Raw genomic sequence first — 21,343 nt, forward strand, 5'->3', positions numbered from 1 at the left:
AACAATCTTCGCGGCCTCGTTAGCGCATTGCATGCTGGGATGCGTGAGCTATTTTCTTCGGAAGGCAGTGAACTGTATTCTGGGTCTTGTAGTGTCTGCCGGGTAGACGTGGATGTAACGGTCTGTTAACCGCGACTATCTCACTCAGTATCCGTGATAAGTTAAAGATGAATCCCGAAGAGGTAGGGGAAAGGAGATCTTGAGTTCTAGTGTTGGAGGAGGTTTCCAGCACGGAGACTCTTTACAGTTATTTCTCCGCGGGAGCCGCTAACAGGCAAAATCTTTCTTACTTCCTGATCGGACAGGAAGTGGGTTTCAGTTGCTGTGAAAAGGGACGTCAGGGGAAGCCAGTAAGGTCGTCAGGCATGGCGTGGGGAAGGCTTTTTGGCTTTCTCGTCTCCTAAGGAACTCAGTCCAGCCCAGCACAGCTTCCCACCTTTGAACGAATATTTCTTCTAATGGCCTCCAAAGACAACTTAGAACAGGAGAACTTTTCCTGTGTCTAATGTGTACAGTGGTGACATAATGGAGATCGTCATCCTTAAAAGTGTATCTTGGCCCGGCCCGGTGGCTCACGCCTGTAATCCCAGCACTTTGGGAGGCCGAGGCGGGCGGATCACCTGAGGCCAGGAGTTCGAGACCAGCCTGGCCAACATGGGCAAACCCCGTCTCTACTAAGAAATACAAAAATTAGCCAGGCGTGGTGGCAGGGACCTTAATCCCAGCTACTTGGAAGGCAGAGGCAGGAGAATCGTTTGAACTCGGGAGGCGGAGGTTGCAGTGAGCAGAGATCGAGCCATTGCACTCAAGCCTGGGGGAGAAAAGCGAGACTTCTCTCGAAGAAAAAAAAAAAAAAAGTGTATCTTAAGCCCTCTGGTGTTCGTGAGTGTAATGGATACCAGTAACAAAATCGATTTTATTTTATCCATCCATCCCTCCGATTAAATTTATAGGTACTAATTTGCTATAGGTGATCCATAGGCATGGAAGATACAAAGATAAAACGCTGCCCCTGCCTTCAAACAGCTCACATGACCTGTGAGGGAGTCCATCCCTGAATTTGCAGTTACAACCAAACTAACTAAACTTCTAGTCAAAGATGGTGACAAATGTCATCTCTATTGAGAAGACAGGATTATCTTGCAGAATTGTCCCATGCTAACATGCCCATTTATCTTTAAACTCCAGTCCTGTTTGTCTCGTTAATGTAGGCTTTAGGATCACCAGACAATGAATTGCTTAGGTCCCAGGGAAATTTTGATCAGGGTTTAATAATTTCCCTGCTGTCTATGCCACTCCACTTACTCCACAGCAATTGAGAGGATAATCCTAACATTTTTCCAGCCAAATCTAGGACACTGAGGTCTAACTTCCTCTGTGAGGCCTCCCGACTTCTCCAAGTAGAATTGATAATCTCTTTCCCTGTGCTCCCACAGCACACCATAGCATTGAACATGTTGAACTGTCGATTAAATAAATACCTTCCTTATTTCTGTATCTGAAACTCATAGCAAGATGCCAGGCATACAGTAGATGCTCAATATCTGTATTTCTTAATGAATTAACTGAATGTTGCTCAAGGAATAAGTGGTGAAGCTTTCTTCCAGTCTTGTTCAGATACCTCAATCGAAATATTTATTTTTGGGGGCGAGGAATCTAAGGCCAATTCGTGCTGACTTCTGTGAGGGCATTGTGCTTGGCATGGGTAGATGGCATGTAGAGGTTTTCAAACATTTTAGTTACACTCCTTCATTCAGACGAACTCTTAGAAGCCTGTTGGATAAAGCTATCCAGAGCACAAAGGGCCCTAGGAACCAGAGCAGCCCCTAACTCCTACTTTTCTGCCCCTTGGGCCCCACTCATTAATATCTCAGCATCGCGATCCAGGCCTCGGATTTGCCGGGCAGCCTCAGCTGGCCGGGTGCCGCCCCGCCCCCGGCGCCTAGGCCCCGCCCCTGCGCCTCCGCCCCTTGGATCCCACGGGTCCCTTGCGGCCCTCCCACTCCTCGCACCGTTGGATCGCTTTGCTCACGGCGCTATCTCTCGATAAAGTTGTTGTTGCGGCTTCCGCCGCGGGTGGAGGAAGATGGCGTCGGGTGGTGGTGGCTGTAGCGCTTCGGAGAGACTCCCTCCGCCTTTCCCCGGCCTGGAGCCGGAGTCCGAGGGGGCGGCCGGGGGGTCAGAACCCGAGGCTGGGGACAGCGACACCGAGGGGGAGGACATTTTCACCGGCGCCGCGGTGGTCGTGAGTTCGCATCCCTCGGGGTAGCAGGCGGGAGGGCACCCCGAAAGGGAAGAGAGGCTAAGCGAGAATCGGGGAGGTTGGGCAGAGTGGGCCTGGTGAGACCTTGCCTCGGTGTCAGCAGTCCGGGCCCGGGGACCCTGGATGTGCTCAGAGCGGTAGGCTTGGCTTCCCGGCCCCCAGGCGGGAAGAGTAAAGAATAAGGGTTGTGGTGCCTTCCGCGGCTAGGTCCCCAACAGCGGAGAGCCGCCGACGCCGTCCTTTGACCCTGCAGTATGGTGACTCCACGGATCCACGGGGTTATTTTGCAGGTCGTGTCCTGCCAAGGCTGATTTAGTAGGACCGAATAAGCAAATGGGATGCAAACCTTTCCCCGGTCTTATTGCTTCTAAGATGAATAGCGTTGTGTGGAGTAGCCTGGGGTGGTGACCCGCCCACCAATTCTTTCTTTAGCGCAGCATTTACTGATAATAACCAAAGGCCCTTTCTGGATCTTAGTTTACAAAAGTTATGTTGATTCATCTGATCTTCAGGAAAATAAGGCTAGAGGCTGGTGGAGAGAAGGCACTGCCAGATAAATCACTACATAGATCAGAAAGCTTTCTCCTTTTTAAAGGGATGCGTTCAAGTGCCCAAGTACCTACCTCACTGGAAGCAAATCTGAAATGTGAGGAGGAAATGGTGTTTCCCGTAATGTTGCCGGTAGGAGGCCCTTGAGTGTAAGTTGTCGAGGTTCTTGGCATTTTGAACAAATAATTGGACAAAACGCACAAAATAACAGAGGAATGAAACACAAACGAAGCAGCGAAAGCAGGAATTTATTAAAGCAAGAAAGCACCCCACAGGGTGGGAGTGGCCCGGAGCAGGGGGCTCAAGAGCCCACTTACAAAGTTTTCTGGGTTTTGAGTGCTCCTTTTGTGGTTCCTATGGGTTACCCCTTAGCTGGATGAAGGATTTGGTCTGTGGCTAAAGGCCGAGGTGAATTGGCGTCCTGTACAGATGAACGATGGTCCCTGCTTGGCCTGTGGCCAGTCTAAGGCACTCTCCCTTTCCATCTGAGATGTGGAAGGGGAGGGTTGCAGGGATAGTAGCCTTTGATCCTTTGCCACTCCAGCGTGGGGAGATGGGGTTTTTCCTTTTGGTTTAGCTTTAGGAAGTTGGCCTTAATTGGCCCTAGGTTCCCTGCCCCTAGACCCAGGGGGTTCCTTTTGGGAATTCAGCTTTGGGAAGTCAGCACGAATTGGCCTTAGATTCCTTGCCCCCAGACCTTGGTGTTTTCTCTTTTAGAAAGTTAACATAAATTGACCTCAGATTCCCTGCCCCCAAACCTTGGTGTTTTTCCTTGATTCAGCATGAATTGCCCTTAAGTTCCCTGCCTGCTGACCCTATTCTTCTGCCTCAATAATAAATATCCGGGTCTCTAATAAGAGTTAGGTATTGGAAAAAACTAATCTTTGTGATGTGGAAATCAGTAATCAGTTATTGGAACCAGTGGAGATGTTTTGGACTGTTTGATGAGAATATTTACTCATACCACTTGGTATAGGTTGTTCCAGGCTGTAAAATTCATTGCTGGGTCTGTGAATTTATCTATTTGGATGCTTCTCTTCATAGTACTCAATGTGTAACCAACGAAATAAAACAGCTGTAAATTCGTTATGCAACATGTGGTCTGAAAAAGTTTGAGGCTTTCCTCATTTATGTCAGATTTTCCCTGTCCTGTATTCAGAAATTGAGTCTGTAATCTCAGCTCATAAGGTGCTTGATAATTCTAATATAACAACTAAAACTGTCAAATGAAGTCTGTTATTCTGAGAAATAATAAATCTTTGTGACTGTCATAAAACAGGAAAAACTTTTTGTTTGTTTTTAGAGACATAGTCTCCCTGTATTGCCCAGGCTTGTCTTGAACTTTTGGGCTCAATGGATCCTCCCTTCCTCCTAAGTAGCTGGGATTGCAGGTGAATTCCTGAGAAATAATTCTTGCTGCTAATTTAGTCTTTCTGTTTGTTATTTAAAATAAATATTTAGTCTGTTCCTTTAGTAATTCTCCTATAAGTCATGGAAGACAGCTACTGTTGGCAACTGCTGGAATGATGTACAGACTGAGAATATGAAAACAGAAACTCTGACACTGAAAGTGATTGGTCACGTAGGCAAATGTTGATTTATTTTCCAAAAAGGAACCTGGAAGGGTGAGGAGTTACTTTCTAGAGTTACCTAAAGCAGTGGCCAGGTGCCGTGGCTCACACCTGTAATCCCAGCACTTTGGGAGGCCGAAGCAGGAGGATCACTTGAGGCTAGGAGTTTGAGACCAGCCTGGCCAACATGGCAAAACCTCGTCTCTACTAAAAATACAGATATTATCCGAGCATGGTGGCACGTGCCTGTAATCCCAGCTAGGGAGGCTGAGGCACAAGAATCACTTGAACCCGGGAGGCAGAGGTTGCAGTGAGCTGAGATTGTGCCACTGTGCTCTAGCCCAGGTGACAGAGCAAGACTCTGTCTCAAAAAAAAAAAAAAAGAAATTTATAAAATAAATGTAAGAGGCTTCAGTTTGATTCATCTTACCATACTTTATGGAGTTATCAATACCTCTTTTTTGTAAGACTGTAAAAATCCTTTGCCTAATTTCCAGCCAAAAGGGGGGTGAGGAGGTCAGAATGACCTTGTTCTATCGCAGAAAGCATAATTATTTTTATTTAGGTATGACCCAGGAAAATTGAGTTGCTAAAGAAACTAAAATGCCACCTGTAAGCCATTTTTCAAGCTGCCCATCCTGATGTTAATCTTCAGGATGCCAAGACCCCAAGATAACTCACTAGTTTAACTGTCTTGTTAAACAACCATAAAGAACAAATTGTAATCCAATAAATACTTTAGTTGTGAACCAAAGAAGATAGAGGATTGTAGCACTTGTGGTATTTTAAAGAACAACATTGAAGAACAAAGTAAGAGTGTGGGCTTTGAAGTCTGTTTTAAATCTAGGCTCTACGGCAGGCTAGCTTATCCCTGCACATGGTACTTAATTACTCTCTACAGTTTCCTCACCTGTAAAAAGTGAGTAATACTAGTATTCACCTCTACCACTATTGTGAAGATTAAATTTAAATGCCGTAAAGTGCTTAGAAGAGTTCCCTCCATAATAAACGTTTAAAGAGTGCTTACTTTTTGAGGGCATGAGATGTATTTGTTGGTGAGCATTTTGTAAACTAGAATTACTCAAAAAAACCCCACAACATCTAATAGTGGATTAGAAAAGTTAACCTTAAAAATGGGTAACACAGTTGATCAAAGTCAAAACTATTATTAACCTGGCATGGTGGCGTAAGTCTGTAGTCCCACCTACTTGTGAGGCTGAGGTGGGAGAATCACTTGAGCCCAGGAGCTTGAAGCTGTAGTGAGGCGGAATTGCACCACTGCACTCTAGCCTGGGCGAAAAAGTGAAGCCCCATCTCAAAACAACAACAAAACTGGTAACATTTATTTGATTAGCTAAAAGCCATCAAATAGACACTTAATGACTTCATTTTTCTGAGACGGAGTCTCACTCTTTTTGTTCAGGCTGAAGTGCAGTGGTGCAATCTCAGCTACCTCCTGGGTTCAAGCGATTCTCCTGCCTCAGCCTCCTGAGTAGCTGGGGTTACAGGCACGCACTACCATGCCTGGCCAATTTTTGTATTTTTAATAGAGACAGGGTTTTACCATGTTGGCCAGGCTGGTCAGGAACTCCTGACATCAAGGGATCTGCCCGCCTTGGCATCCCAAGTGCTGGGATTACAGGCGTGAGCCACCATGCCCGGCCGACTTCAATAGCATTTTACTAATTTAAGTTAATCTTCATCTTTTATTTTGTTGCATGTTGGAGACAGAGAGGAGCATTGAAGAATTTTGAAGTTGAGGCATGTAAAGTTAAAACTAATTTATGGTATGCCTGTAATTTCCTGGGCATTGATACAACAACTGCTGCTGTTAATCATCCCATCTGCTCTTTTTTACAGCCCAAGAGGCTTTGTTAGTTCAGTAATTAAAATGTGGTTTCATTATAATTGAAAGAGCAGCCTTAGACATGCATCTCAGAATCTATAAACCAGTTACTTCAATTGGAGAGACTTGACCAGGCGCAGTGGCTCATGCTTATTATCCCAGCATTTTGACAGGCTGAGGCAGGCAGATCACAAGGTCAGGAGTTCTAGACCAGCCTGGCCAAAATGGTGAAACCCTGTTTCTACTAAAAACACAGAAATTAGCCTGGCGTGGTGGCACATGCCTGTAATCCTAGCTGCTGGGAAGGCTGAGGCAAGAGAATCGCTTGGCTTGAACCTGGGAGTTGGAGCTTGCAGTGAGCCGAGATCATGCCAGGGCACTCCAGCCTAGGCAACAGAGCAAAACTCCATCTCAAAAAAAAAAAAAAAAGAGAGAGAGACTCAAAAAAATTACTGAAATAAATTTGAAGTCATTGCTTTAAAACTACAAATAGTTTAGAGAGTTATATAAGTTATGTATTAGCATTTAGGCAGGAAAGGACATGGTCTTTTCAGAAACTACTCCTAAATCTGTGATCACTGTAACATCTTGCGAGAGGAGGCGAAAGCTTTTTATTTGTTGATAAATAAATACAAGGTTTCTGTCTGTCTCCCAGGCTATAGAGTGCAGTGGTGCAATCATGGCTCCCTGCAGCCTCTACCTCTTGGGCTAAGTGATCCTCTCACCTCAGCCTCCTGAGTAGCATGTGCCAGCATGCCCAGCTAATTTTTCATTTATTTATTTTTTTGTAGAGATGGTGTCTCCCTATGTTGCCCAGACTGGTCTCTTAACTACTGGGCTCAAGTGATCCTCCCACCTTGGCCTCCCAAAGTGCTCTAATTATAGGCGTGAATCACCACGCTTGGCCCAAAAAAAATCTTTTTGAAAAAATTGAGGTAGAATTCACATAACAAAATTTACCCTCTTAATCATTTTTAAGTGTATAGTTTAGTAGCGCTAAGTATATTCACATTATTGTGAAACAGAGATCCAGAACTTCCTCATTTTGCAAATTTGAAACTCTATACTTATTAACAGCTCCCACAGTCCCTGGTAATCCATCACCATTCTGACTTTGTTTCTGTCAATTTGTATGTTTTCGATACCTCATATAAGTTGGAGTCAGACAGTATTTGTTTTGTGACTGGCTTATTTTACTTAGCACAGTGTCCTCAAGGTTCATCCGTGTTATAACATGTGACAAGATTTTCCTCTTTTTAAGGCTGAATAATATTGCATTGAATGTATATAGCACATTTTATTTTTCTGCCAGTGGACATTTGAGTTTGCTTCCTCCTCTTGGCGATTGTAAATAGTGCTGATGTCAATATGAGCGTGCCAATATCTCCTCAAAATCCTGCTTTTAAATCTTTTGGATATATACCCAGAAGTGCGATTCCTGGATCTTGTGGTAGTTCTATTCTCAATTGTTTGAAGAACTTCCATACTGCTTTGCATGGTAGCTGCACCATTTTATGGTCCCACCTCAGCTTTTTAAAACCTGTTTAATTTTGTATCCTAATCAACCTCTGGTAACAGATACCAAATTACAGCTAGATAAGAGAAATGAGCTCTCTTGTTCTGTAGCACTGTAGAGTGAATGTGGTTAACTATATTTATTGTATATTTTCAAAAAGCTGAAAGAGAGGATTTTGAATGTTTACAGCACGAAGAAATAATAAATGTTTGAGGTGTTAGATGCACTCATTATCCTGATTTGATCATTGTACATTGTATACATATATTGAAATATCACTCAGAATCCCATAAACATGTACAATTTTCAACTAAACATAAAAATAAAAAAAAATTTTTAAGAATGATGCTTGTTAAAGATTTTTTGTAGATATCACGTTTTTTTAAAAAAGTTTCCTTCTGTTGCTGTTTTGATAAGAATTATAAAATATCGAATTTTATTATTTTTTGACATCCCTTGGTTATGGGGTTTCTGTCTTAAATCTGTTATATCGTGAGCTGCTTTACTGGAATGGACTCAACATGATTATGGTATATTGTCTTTTTTGTATTTTTTATTGATATCTTTTTATTGTACATCTTTTTGGGATACACATGGTATTTTGACACTTGTATACAATGTGTAATGATCAAATCAAGGTATTTGGGATATTCATCACCTCAAGCATTTATCTTTTTGTTGAGAACATTAGAATTCTTCTCTTCTAGCTCCTGAAATATACGATAAATTATTGCTAACTATAATCTTCCTACTATGCTATCAAATACTAGAACTTATTCCTTCTGTCTAACTGTATTTTTGTACCTATTAGCCAACTTCTCCTCATCCTGCCCTGCCTTCTCTTCTCAGCTTCTGGTACTCACCATTGTACCCTCTACCTCCATGAGGTCCGTGATTTTGGCTCCCACAGATGAGTGAGAACACTTGACATTTGTCTTTTTGTGCCTGGCTTCTTTCACTTAATGAATGACCTCCAGTTCCATCCATTTTGCTGTAAATAACAGGAGTTCATTCTTTTTTATACCTGAATAATAATCCATTTTGTATATATGCCACATGTTCTTTTTTTTTTTTTTTTTTTTTTTTGGCACAGGTTCTTGCTCTGTCTCCTAGGCTGGAGTGCAGCGGCACAATCATGGCCCACTTCAGCCTTGACCTCCTGTGCTCCGGTGATCCTCCCACCATAGCCTCCCAAGTAGCTGGGGCTACAGGTGCATGTCACCATGCCCAGCTAATTTTTGTATTTTTTGTAGAGACGGGGTTTTGCCACATTGCCCAGGCTGGTCTCAAACTCCTGGGCTCAAGTGATGCGCCCTCCTTGGCCTCCCAAAGTGTTGGGATTACGGGTGTGAGCCACCGTGCCTAGCCTATACCACATATTCTTTATCCATTCATCCATTCATGGACACTTAGGTTGATTCCATATCTTGACTATTGTGAATAGTGTGCTGCAATAAACATGAGCATGCAGAAGAAATATATATACTTTGATATATTTCCTTTCTTTTGGATACATACCTAGTAGTGGGGTTGCTGGATGCTATGGTAGTTCTATTTTTAGTTATTTTAGTAATCTCCATACTGTTTTCCATAATGGCTGTGCTACTTCACATTCCCACCCACAGTGTATGAGTGTTCCCCTTTCTCCATTTCCTTGCCAGCATTTGTTGTTTTTTGCACTTTTAATAATACATTGTCTTTGCTGGGTTTGGATTGCTGTTATATATTCTTTTACATTTATGTTCATAAGATAAACCTATAGTTTCTTTCACATGAAAATTGTATGGTTTGAGGAGTTAAGATTATATGGTACTTTTTCTGTTTCAAGAATGTTTATATGACTGGAATGATCTGTTTCTTAAAAATTGGTGGTACTCACCTGTAAAACTGTTTGGGCTTGGTATTTTTCTTTATGCTTTATGGAAAGATTGTTAACTATAAACAGTTTATTTCTTTTTGAGTGTTTACAGGATAACTTCTTTAGATCTGGACAGTTTGGTAGTTTTATTAAAAGCCATAAGAAAATTGATGGGTCAGCTTTCTCTGTTCTGTGAAACATGCATGGTGGTTGTTCCCAAATATGTAACACATCCTCATTAAGTTTCTTGATATTAGCCCTTCTCTGGTCTTAATCAGACTTCTGAAAGTGAATCTATGTAACAGTATCTTTAAACAAAGGTGTATCACTTAGTTTGTTTCCTTACTAGTTTAGTCACTTACAGCTAATATTAGTAAAAAAGTCTAGTGTGTAGTGTTTTCTACAGGGATATTGCCTCAAACACTTGTTTTTGGAGTTAACATTACATCAAGTGGTCAGATCTGGTCAAATGATCAGAAGTTGAAATTCTACCATATGGTAAATATATTCTTAAAAAAAGTAATAGGTATATGCAGAGACTCATTTTAGTGCTCAGCTCAAATAGTAAAGTTTTACTCCTCATAAGTTTAGATTTCCCAGAAGAACATAAACTCATTAATTTCTTGATCATTTTATTGTACTAGCAGTTAACTTAGCTTTCAGAATTATGGAGGAAAAGCTAATAAAAGTAATTATAAAACACTACTTTTGGAGTAAAGGGAGAAGACTTTTAAAGATGGCTAATAAGCCAGGCGCTGTGGCTCATGTCTGTGATCCCAGCACTTTGGGAGGCCGAGGCAGGTGGATCACCTGAGGTCGGGAGTTCAAGACCAGCCTGGCCAACATAGTGAAACCCCATGTCTACTAAAAATACAAAAATTAGCTAGGCGTGACGACGCACGTCTGTAATCCCAGCTACGTGGAAGGCTGAGACAGGAGAATCCCTTGAACCCGGGAGGCAGAGGTTGCAGTGAGCCGAGATTGTGCCACTGTACTCCAACCTGGGCGACAGAGCAAGACTTGGTCTTAAAAAAAAAATGGCTAATAACAACCTGACTTAAAATTTATTTAAAATTAGGGTTTGGTGCCAGGCGCGGTGGCTCATGCCTGTAATCCCAGCACTTTGGGAGGCTGAGGTGGCTGGATCACCTGAGGTCAGGAGTTCGAGACCAGCCTGGCCAACATGGCGAAACCCTGTCTCTACTAAAAATACAAAAATTAGCCGGGTGTGGTGGTGTGTGCCTGTAATCCCAGCTACTCAGGAGGCTGAGGCAGGAGAATCATTTGAACCCAGGAAGCAGAGGTTGCACCGCTGCACTCCAGCCTGGGGGATACAGCGAGACTTTGTCTCAAAAAAAAAAAAAATTAGGGTTTGGGGCTTATGAGAGAAATAATAAAGGTTGCAGTCAGACTTCTGGTTTCTGTAAGGGGTTGCCAACCCTTCGTTTACTTAGGCGGTAAGGCCACTCTGACAACTTAGCCATTTGCAGTTCATTAGGTTGGACTGGAGAAAAGAAAAAAAAAATCTGATATCTCTTCCTTGGTCCTCAAACTTCTCAGCACTCTTAAGTAACTTTTGACATAAATAAATCATGAGTAGTTGGTAGTTACTAGAGCAAGTAGCCATAAGTATCTCATCTCCAGGAAAAGCTGTTGCTCAACTTTTTCTGGCTTATTCTTGTGCTTCGTCACATGGACAGCTGGAGCTTCATTCTGCTTTCACAGCAGATTTGAACTGGGTTTGCTTTTTCAATTTAGAAGGTAATCTGCCCATTAGTACTGTGACTCTTCTGCAGTTTTCTGGGCCCTTCTAAGTTTTGTTAGGTTGAGACCCAAAAAGTTTAGTTGGGAAATTAAACCGGAGAATTCAGTAGAATGTGAGGCTAAATTTGGGGGCTCATGAGGTCTCTAATGGCCTTGCTTATGGTTTTCCTTAACTAGCTCAGTGGTCAGCTTCATGCTATTTTCCCCATCCTTCCAGCTGTCCCTTTTCCATTTTCATTAGTCCCTCTACTCTGTGTCTCAGAAGTTCTTTACCTTATTTGTGCTGTGGGCCAATTGGCAGGCTAGTAAAGCCTGTGGACACATCTCTAGAATAATGTTTTTAAATGTATAAAATAAAATACATTAAATTGTGAAGGAAACCAATTATATTGAAATACAATTTTAATACATTAAAACAATTTTACATTAATAATGTACTTAGAGATGAGCATAAATGAGATTTTGAGATCTGTAAAAACCATAATCTCATGTAAAAATACCCAATATCAGTTACAGTCTCACGTACTGCTATTACTATTATGATTTGTTGACTATGATTATTGGAAATGCCAAATTTCAGTTCAAGGTTAATGAAAATGAAATTATAATAATTTTATTCCCATCCAAGTTCATAGATTACCCCCTGAAGTATGTGGCTAATGGACCCCAAGATAACCCCTAGTTAACTCTTTAAGCTATGGAGTTAAACTCTAATTTGTAGAGTTAGATACACCTTATTCTGAAGTCCAGTGGACATTGAATGTCCATTCTCCCAAGCACAAATACTTGTTGTGCATCTGTGCCAGTTTTGAAACATGGTGGGAGAGGAGTCACTGTCTGCTGTAGGCTGAATAATGCTCCCTGTCCTTTTCCCAAAGAAGTCCACATCTTTTTTTTTTTTTTTTTTTTTTGAGATGGAGTCTTGCCCTGTCGCCCAGGCTGGAGTGCAGTGGCGCGATCTTGGATCACTGCAACCTCTGCCTCCCGGGTTCAAGCGATTCTCCTGCCCCAGCCTCCCGAGTAGCTGGGATTACAGGTGTATGCCACCATGCCCAGCTAATTTTTGCATTTTTAGTAGAGATGGGATTTCACCATGTTGGTCAGGCTGGTCTCGAACTTCTGACTTCCTGATCCACCCCCCTCGGCCTCCCAAAGTGCTGGGATTACAGTCGTGAGCCACTGCACCTGGCTGAAGTCCACATCTTAATCCTGGAACCAGTGAGTATGTTAGGTTATGTAGCAAGCGGGAGTTAAGGTTGAAGATGGAATTAAGATTGCTAATCAGCTGATCTTAAGATATGGAAGTTACCCTGGATTATATGGGCGGGACAGTGTAATCACAAGGATCGTTAAAAATGTAAGACAGGCTATGAAAGATGATATGGAAGAGACACAAAGAGATGCAGTATTGCTGGCTTTGAAGATGGAAGAAGTGGTCCGTGAGCCAAGGAACCCTAGAAGCCAGAAAGGGCAAGGAAACAGATTGTTTCCTAGAACCTCCAGAAAGGAACACAGCCCGACTGACACCTTGATTTTAACTCATCAAAACCCACTGGACTTTTTCAGAACTGTAAGATAATTTGCATTGTTTAAACTGTTAAATTTGTGATAATTTGTTGCAGCAGCAATAAAAACTAATAGGCTGTCCCGCCTCACTCATTTCTTCCTAGAAGTAAAGGTGGCAAAACCAACAGTATTTCATGCTAAGTTCTTCCAGGGTAATTTTTAAAGACTCCATGGCTGCTCCCTTATGATCTGGGTTTAGCTCCTGGGACAGACTTACTCCTAATTGTTCTTGTCTTATTACATTAGTGTGATCACACAAACTCCTTAACTCTATCTTGCCTTACTATAAAGTATACTAATTTTCCCTCCAAAAATTAGTTACCTCATCCTCCAAGAGCCGTGTTACCTTACCATTTAATTTGGATTTGACCTCTAAATACAGTTGAGTTTTAACAGTACCTCCCTTTTGAGATCCTTTGACTTTAATGTAAGGGTTCTGTGTGAGCAGAGAGCAGTTAAGCAACATGAGGAAGAATCACAACTGGACAACCTAAAGGGAAGTTGCCCAGAATCACAGCAGTACTTCAAATAGTGAATGGCTTCGTCAGCTCTGAGGGGCAACAAGCCCATATCTGTACTTCTCTGAGTTAAGAAAATGGTGCTAGTAGCCTAGAATGGCTTGAGGCTGGTAATTGTGGAGAAATACCTGCTCTTAACAAAAGTGCTCTCTCTTTCTGGCATACCTTTCTAGTACCTCTCTGCCAAGACCACACCACTACACAATTTTAAAAAAGAAAAAGAAAAATGCACACCTAAGTAAGTAATGCCAACTTAGCATAGAAAAATAGGTGAAGAACATCAAGACAAGTCATAGGTTCAAATGACCAGCAAAATGAGTGGAAAGAAATTTTCACTACTCAATCTAGTGAAGATTTTTTTTTTTTTTTTTTGAGATGGAGTCTCACTCTGTCATCCAGGCTGGAGTGCAGTGGCTCGATAGCTCACTGCAACCTCTGCCTCCTGGATTCAAGCAATTCTCCCTGCCTCACCCTCCCAAGTAGCTGGGATTACAGGCACCCACCACCACACCCAGCTAATTTTTGTATTTTTAGTAGAGACAGGGTTTCACCGTGTTGACCAGGCTGGTCTCAAACTCCTGACCTCAGGCTATGTGGGCGCCTCTGCCTCCCAAAGGTTATTTGCTCACCTCTGCTTCCCAGAGTGCTGGGATTACAGGTGTGAGCCACCGTGCCCAGCGCAAAGATTTTTTAAAAGAATGCTTAGTGTTGCTGTGGATGCTGCACTCATACTCACTTCTGGGGGAATGTAAATTGTTGGTCTTTCTGGAAGGGAGCGTAGCAGAGCCTTTGAAACTTTTATGTCCGACAGTTCTACTTAAGAATCTATCCCAAGAAAATAATCAGATGTGGATTTATATATAGGATGGGACTTACAGTAGTATTTGGTGGAACCTGGAAACTGTCTAGCCTTAGGGGAATGATTATGTCGTATATCCATATAATGGAGAGTTAAATAACTAAAAGTGGGATTTTTGTACACTTTTTAATGACATGAGAAAATGCTCAGGTAGTAGAGGGGAAAAAACAGGATACAGAGTTTTACATAGGTAGATTAATCTTGTAAGAGAACTATAGAAAAAAGATTAGGATAGTAAGTATGGTCATGTCTATCTTCAGCTCTCTTAGAACTCAGCCATGTGTGATTTTTGGGATGGAGTCCCAGAGGATATCTGAGAGCAGTTTTCTGTTCTCACAGGTAGTTGTTATCTAGCTTACTAAGGGAACATAAGTCTGTTTTAATTACAGTTTGGGTTTGTTTTGTTTTTGAGACAGGCTCTTGCTCTGTCACCCAGACTGGAGTGCAGTGGTGTGATCATGGCTCACTGCAACCTTGACTTCCTGGGCTCAAGTGATCCTCCCACCTCAGCCTCCAGAGTAGCTGGGGCTACAGGTGCACACCGTCAGGCTAGGCTACTTTTTAAAAAAATTTTTTCTAGGGACAGGGCCTCACTGTGTTGCTGAGGCTGGTCTCCAACTCCTGGGCTCAACCAATCCTCCCACCTTGGCCTCCCAAAGTGGTAGGTTTATAGGTGTGAGCCACCACATGTGGCCACAGTTTGGGCTTTTGAAAAGGGTTAGGTGAAGGAAAAGAGGTATTAGTACTCTAGTTTTCACTGCAGTATCCCATTCGTGTGGGTCTGTCTCTTGAGGGAAAGATAGACTACTGTTCTAACACTGCTCCAGAAAATATTCTTAGTCATTAACCTTCCAAGTTAAATGGTGGATCAGAAATGGAAAGTTGGCTTTATTCATATTCATATCAAAGGAATGGGTCCTTCTAGGCATTTTTTAAATGACTATATTCTAACCTATGCCTTTTTCTGTTGTTTTAGTCTCCCCCGTGAGCTACTAGTAAATTACATTTGTATACATGTATCCTTAATGTATACTGGATTTTAATCTTTCATAGATCTCCATTTGGAGATGACTGGTGTCAGTGGGAAGTGAATGAAATCAGGTGGCTTCATATGAGATCTATGTAGTGTACAAGAGTGTAGGAAGGAAGTAGTTGTGGAAGAAGGTGGGTGGTGATTGGTGATGTGTGAAGCAAAAGGGAAATGCTGCTTTTGTATTTATCCTGTCTGTCTTTCTGCAGCGATTTTTTAGTTTTGTTTTTAAGATTGTTAAAGCAGCTAGAGGACAGGACCACTGTCTCTAACAGACTTGGAATAACATTTAAGCTTATACAACTAAGTGTTTGTGAAGCTTCATTAGCAGGGAATAGTTCCAGGAGAAGGATTGTTTGCTCATATAAGTCTAAATATTGGTATGTTTCTTTTCTTTTTCTTTTCTTTTTCTCAAAAAAAGATTTTTTTTTAAGACTAGTCAAGTGCAGTAGTGAGAAGTGGGGAAATAACAAACAAGGGTTTCGATCTGTAACTGACTTAACAGTCAGTTAATTGAGATAACTCACTAGCTTCAGACCAGCTAACAGTTTCTTTTCTGAAAGGTGTCCCCAATATTTAGATGAAGCTGTTTGCAAATTTAGAGTACCCAAATAGATCTGTCGTTTCACTTTGTTCCTTTGGGTCAGAAAAGGTCTGTCTCCAAGGAACAAACTCCCTCAGATTTGTTAAGGAAATGTTTCATAAAAGGTTCCTTAAGCCAGGTCTTTTAACTGATTTGCCCTTAGGGTCTGACTTCAAAACCCTGCAGTACCATGCCACAGCTTTTGAAGCCAGATTCTCAACTTTCAGTTCATGTTCTGCACAATCCAGCTTTGTTCACTCTGGTACCGGTCTGGGGACTCACTCCACCCTTGTTTGCAACTGATCACTGAGCTTTGAATAAAGGCCATGGACTGACTGTATTTTCACCATGTGCCCACTAGGCTAAGCATGATTAGTTTTTATTCTCCTAGCTTAAAACAGAATGTTATTGAAAATTGTATTTGTGTGAGTTAAGGATGAAAAGATAAATTATACTTTTAAACAGCATTAAAACGTAGTGTTATACCTTCCTTTGCGTGTTAGATGGGTCAGTAATATCCACACAACTGGGCTTCAGTTAACAGTTTAGCTGAGGCTACAAAGTGTCAAAGCTTGAATTTTGGACTCCAGTGCTGTATCCTGGTCACTAGAATGTGCACAGTCAGCATTTGAAAGAATAAAGGTCATCAGCAGAGAAAGAGAAATACATTTGGACAGGTTCTTTTGAAAATTATCTGTGTGTACACATACCCATGTTGGTATCATGTGCTTTGGGGCAGGGCATTTTAGCAAGGTCATGTTGTTAGAAATTAACCCTAAAATGTATGGACTTCTTTTTGCTCTGTCATTACTTGGGCAGCACTTACTTTACTAATAATGATTTGCTGCTTATTGAACTGGCTGACTGGTGGCAACTGAGGGAGGCATTAAAAGTTGCTTTCTGGGCAAGTTGGGTTTGTTTTTCATGATGATGTTTTATTCAGAGTATCTCTTTGTTTTCAGAGTAAGCACCAGTCTCCAAAGAGAACCACATCCCTTCTTCCCATCAACAATGGCTCCAAAGAAAATGGGATCCATGAAGAGCAAGACCAAGAGCCACAGGATCTCTTTGCAGGCAAGTTTGGACTCAAGAGTTGTTCTAGGAACCTCCTAAATGGCTTTGTTAAGTTGCTGAGTTAAAGTCAAAACCAAAGGTGAAAAAAAAAATATTGGGAACATAATTTTATATAAAATACTTTTGTGGAGGATTCCAAAGTACATGAAATACAGGCCCTGCCATCAAGATTCTTTCAGATTTAGGGAGTAAGATATAAATACACAGTTGTTGAAGAAGGTGAGTTAAACTGTTGAAACAATAACAGAAATGCAGCTGGAAGAATGATAGAAATACTAAGTCACAGGAGCTCAGAGGAGTGTGAGACCAGTGTCTAAAGCAGTGCCTGTAGCCTTGTGTGACCAAGACTAGGAGTAAGAAATGCATTTGGTGTCATAATCCAAAATATGTGCATACTGGTACAAAACAAACAAAAGTTTTATTAAATGACTTGCCCTTACTACTTCTAATACAGCCTGAAACTTTTTCTATTGTTTCCTTTTTCAGTGCTCTTTGCAACACATGGAATTGATTTCAAATCTACCAACAAGCTGTAACCTCCAGTTTGAAAAACACTAGTATAGGACAGTTTCTCAACCTTGGCACTATTAACGTTTGGGGCTGGAGAATTCTTTGTTCAGGGGTGCTACACTGTTCTCAACAGAGGGGGTGCTTTTGCCCCCCAGAAGACATTTGGAAATGGTTGGAGACATTTTTGGTTGTCACAGCTGGGAGTGCTAATGTTATCTAGTGGGTAGAGGCCATGGATTCTGCTAAACACTCTATACACAGGACAGGCCCTCAGAACAAGGAATTATTTAGCCCAAAATGTCAGTAGTGCTATTGTTGAAAAAACCCTGTCTAAAGTGATCTTGGGCCGGGCACAGTGGCTCACACCTGTAATCCCAGCACTTTGGGTGGCCAAGGTGGGTGGATCACTTGAGGTCAGGAGTTTGAGACCAGCCAGGCCAACATAGTGAAACCCTGTCTCTACTAAAAATACAAAAAATTAGCTGGGTGCTGTGGCGTGCACCTGTGCTCCCAGCTACTCAGGAGGCTGAGGCAGGAGAATTGCTTGAACCCTGGAGGTGGAGGTTGCGGTGAGCTGAGATCGTGCCACTGTACTCCAGCCTGGGTGACAGAGCAAGACCCCATCTCAAAAAAATAAATAAAGTGATCTTGGAAGAAGCAGGATTTATGTAGGAGAAAAGGAAAAAAGGGCCCCATGGTTGGGCAGGAAGTGTAAGGTATGTTTGAGCGGCAGTCAGTAAAGTTGGTGGACCACAGCAGGACATTCTTGGAGAAGTCATGGAAGATAAGGCTGGAAATGTAATTTGGAAAGAGATTTGGGAGGACCTTACACATTAATAATTCGAGTCTGGATTTTCATCTTAATGCCAATTAAAAGCCTTTGGCAGCTTTGTGTAAGGGATGTGATATGGGCAAAGTAATGTTTTAGGAAGACTGACCTAGTGGAATTGGAATTATATTAAATTAATTGCAGTGGGCAGAGACCAGATAATATTTTAGAAGGCAGTCACAAATTAGTTCAAGAATGAAATGGCAAAGACTGAACATAAGGTAATAAAAGCAGGAAAGGAAAGGCGAAAACTTTTCAAAAGGGAAGTCAACAAAATCTGATTTTAGTGATCGAATATAACGGGTATCAAAAAAAAATGCGGATTGAAGACCAAGTCAGAGGTTTCAAGTCCAAGGATTGAGAAGAAAATGGCATCATTATAGAACCCCATTCTAAAGAAAAAATTGTCTTTGGGGAAAAAGTTAGCTTTGGTTTTAGATACTTTAAATTTGAAATGCAAAGGGAAATACCCAGGAGGTGACTTGAATTTTCTTTCCTACCTGAGGAAAGACAAGAACTGGACATACGGGAATCATCTTTCTAGAGGTGGTAGTTGAAACTTCCATGTGAACGAGAGCCTCAAAAGAGTGAATGATGAGGAGGGAGAAAGATGAGGGTGGAGGGTAAGATCTTGGGACAACTCTTACGTTAGAACTCTGGTAGGAAATTGAAAAGACATACAAGGAAAGGAGATTAGAAGAAGGAATATAAAAATTGAGATTTTCCACTTCCCTTCATCCCTGAAATTTGAATATACAGTATTTATTCTGGTACTGATTATTTTTTGGATAAAATTTCTGGAGGAGGCCAGGCACGGTGGCTCAGGCCTGTAATCCCAGCACTTTGGGAGGCCAAGGTGGAAGGATTCCTTGAGCCCAGGATTTAAGACCAGCCTGGGCAACATAGCAAAACCTCATCTCTATTAAAAAATAAAAATATAAATAAATTTCTGGAGGAGAAGTGATATGAAGGCGAATAATGAATTTTCTTTGGTTATATGGAAGATTGAAAAGAAAGTGAATTTTCTATCTCTGGGACCTTAACATTTATATGATCTTTCATTATAAGAAGACCTGACCTAACAGTTTAGTGTGATAGTTACCCAGTGATTGAGTTTTATACACATGAACTTGTAGATCTTTATTAGGGACATACTTGTTTGTAGTGAGGATTCTGATTTACTTCATTCCCCTACTAGTTTTATAAGTAGCCAATACCTGCTTCACTTCTAAGAAAGGAACATAAGATATCTCGAGAATGGAATGTCTGCAATGAGACGTTTAGTTTAGGACTTGAATAGCTTCCCAGTTGTTTTAGATATTTGACTGTGGAAACTTAAATGTTCTGATATCATTTTAAAATAATAAATCTAGTGATGATCAGAGTCTCTGATGGAGCCTGAATGCTTTTCCATTACTCTTAACAGGAGTTCAAAGAAAAAAGCATGTTTTAATATAAGTTTTGGCATCTTTATCATGTGAATTTCAGTAGAAGATACACAGTTCTTCAAAAGGCTGTTTTTTGTTTTGTTTTGTTTTGTTTTGTTTTTTGTTTTTTGTTTTCCCCAAGGCTGGAGTGCAGTGGTGTGTGGTCATGGCTCACTGCAGCCTCGACCTCCCAGGCTCAAGTGATCCTCCCACCTCAACCTCCTGAGTAGCTAGGACCACAGGCGGGCACCACCACGCCTGGTTAATATTTGTGTATTTGTTTTGTTTTATTTTTTATAGAGACAGGCTTTTGTCATGTTGCCCAAACTGGCAAAAGGTTTTTAGTAGCATTCTAATAAGTCAAATATTTTAGATGAGCGATACTGCTTGTTTCATTTCCAAACATGTTTGTTAACTGAATTATTTGTGTGGGACCTGCATGATGTGAATATCCAATGCATATTTCAACTGGTTGCTTGTTTCAGAGACTCCTAATATCCTAACATGTTCATGATATGTATGGTTAATTCTCGAACAATGCAGGCGCAGCCAAAAATTTGTTTATAACTTCCCCAAAACTTTTCTAATAGCCTACTAGTAGCCTACTGTTGACTGGAAGTCTTACTGATAAGATAATTAACTAATCAGTTAACATATCTTTTGTATGTTACATGTATTATATACTGTATTCTTACAATAAAGTAAGCTAGAGAAAAGAAAATGTTATTAAGAAAATCATAGGAAGTGAAATGTATGTACCTTTCATTAAATGGAAGTGGTTCGTCATAAAGGTTTTCATTGTTGCATCCTCACATTGAGTAAGTAGGCTGAGGCAGAGGAGCGGTTGGTCTTGCTGCCTCAGGGTGGCAGAGGCAGAGGAAAATTCATGTATAAACGGACCCATACAGTTCAAACCTGTGTTGTTCAAGAGTCAGCAGTACTTTTTTGCTTGTTTGTTTTATACTCCCACCCCAGAGTCAGATTATGTTACCACCTTTCTAGCTTTCCTCATAGGGATCAGATTTCATTTCTAACAGTGTGGCAACCCTGTTTGCATACTTGATTCACATTTAATGATTAGAATACTGATCTGGGACTTGATTATGCTATAGGCATATATGCGTAAACCATAATCTCTGCTTTTGTTTAGCTCCAAATGAAAAAAGAAGAAGAAACAGCATTCTTTGAATTTCCTAAGATTAAAATAGAATACCTACTGATCAGACCAAACCCAAATAGATATTTATGTTTTCTGTTACTAAAAAAGAAAAAAAGTTTGTACTGTTTAGGCTTAGAGCATCTAGTTCCATTGCTCCAAGTTGAAAGTGCATTCTTTTTATTTGCATGAAAAATTTTGATGCCTAAAAATGGTACATAATGCTATTTTTAAAGTCCCTTCTCTGGAACACTGAGGGAATGAGTCGTTCTGTTCAACTTAGTTCTTTCCGGATAGACAAAGGCAGCCCTTAAGCACTGTTTTTTAAACTGTTTTGAATAGAAAGATTTTCAGATATTACATGTCTTTCTTCGCAAATTGGATAGCATATATTAAGTATATAATTTAACCTTTACAAGGAGAT

General features: G+C 41.2%; 1 protein-coding gene across 2 annotated transcripts in view; it reads left to right on the forward strand.

The window, feature by feature from the left end:
- Positions 1 to 2,054: 2,054 nt before the first annotated feature.
- The window catches only part of SNX1 (sorting nexin 1), a 42,588-nt gene continuing 23,299 nt past the window's right edge, over positions 2,055 to 21,343 (forward strand). The window contains exons 1-2 of one of the 2 annotated variants that reach the window (XM_015142440.3): positions 2,055 to 2,245; positions 16,886 to 16,997. In XM_015142440.3, coding sequence (XP_014997926.1) covers positions 2,087 to 2,245; positions 16,886 to 16,997 — 271 coding nt within the window. In that variant the 5' untranslated portion in view covers positions 2,055 to 2,086. 2 annotated transcript variants of the gene reach the window in all.

The sequence above is a fragment of the Macaca mulatta genome, chromosome 7, assembly GCF_049350105.2.
Source record: "Macaca mulatta isolate MMU2019108-1 chromosome 7, T2T-MMU8v2.0, whole genome shotgun sequence".
NCBI lineage: Eukaryota > Metazoa > Chordata > Mammalia > Primates > Cercopithecidae > Macaca > Macaca mulatta.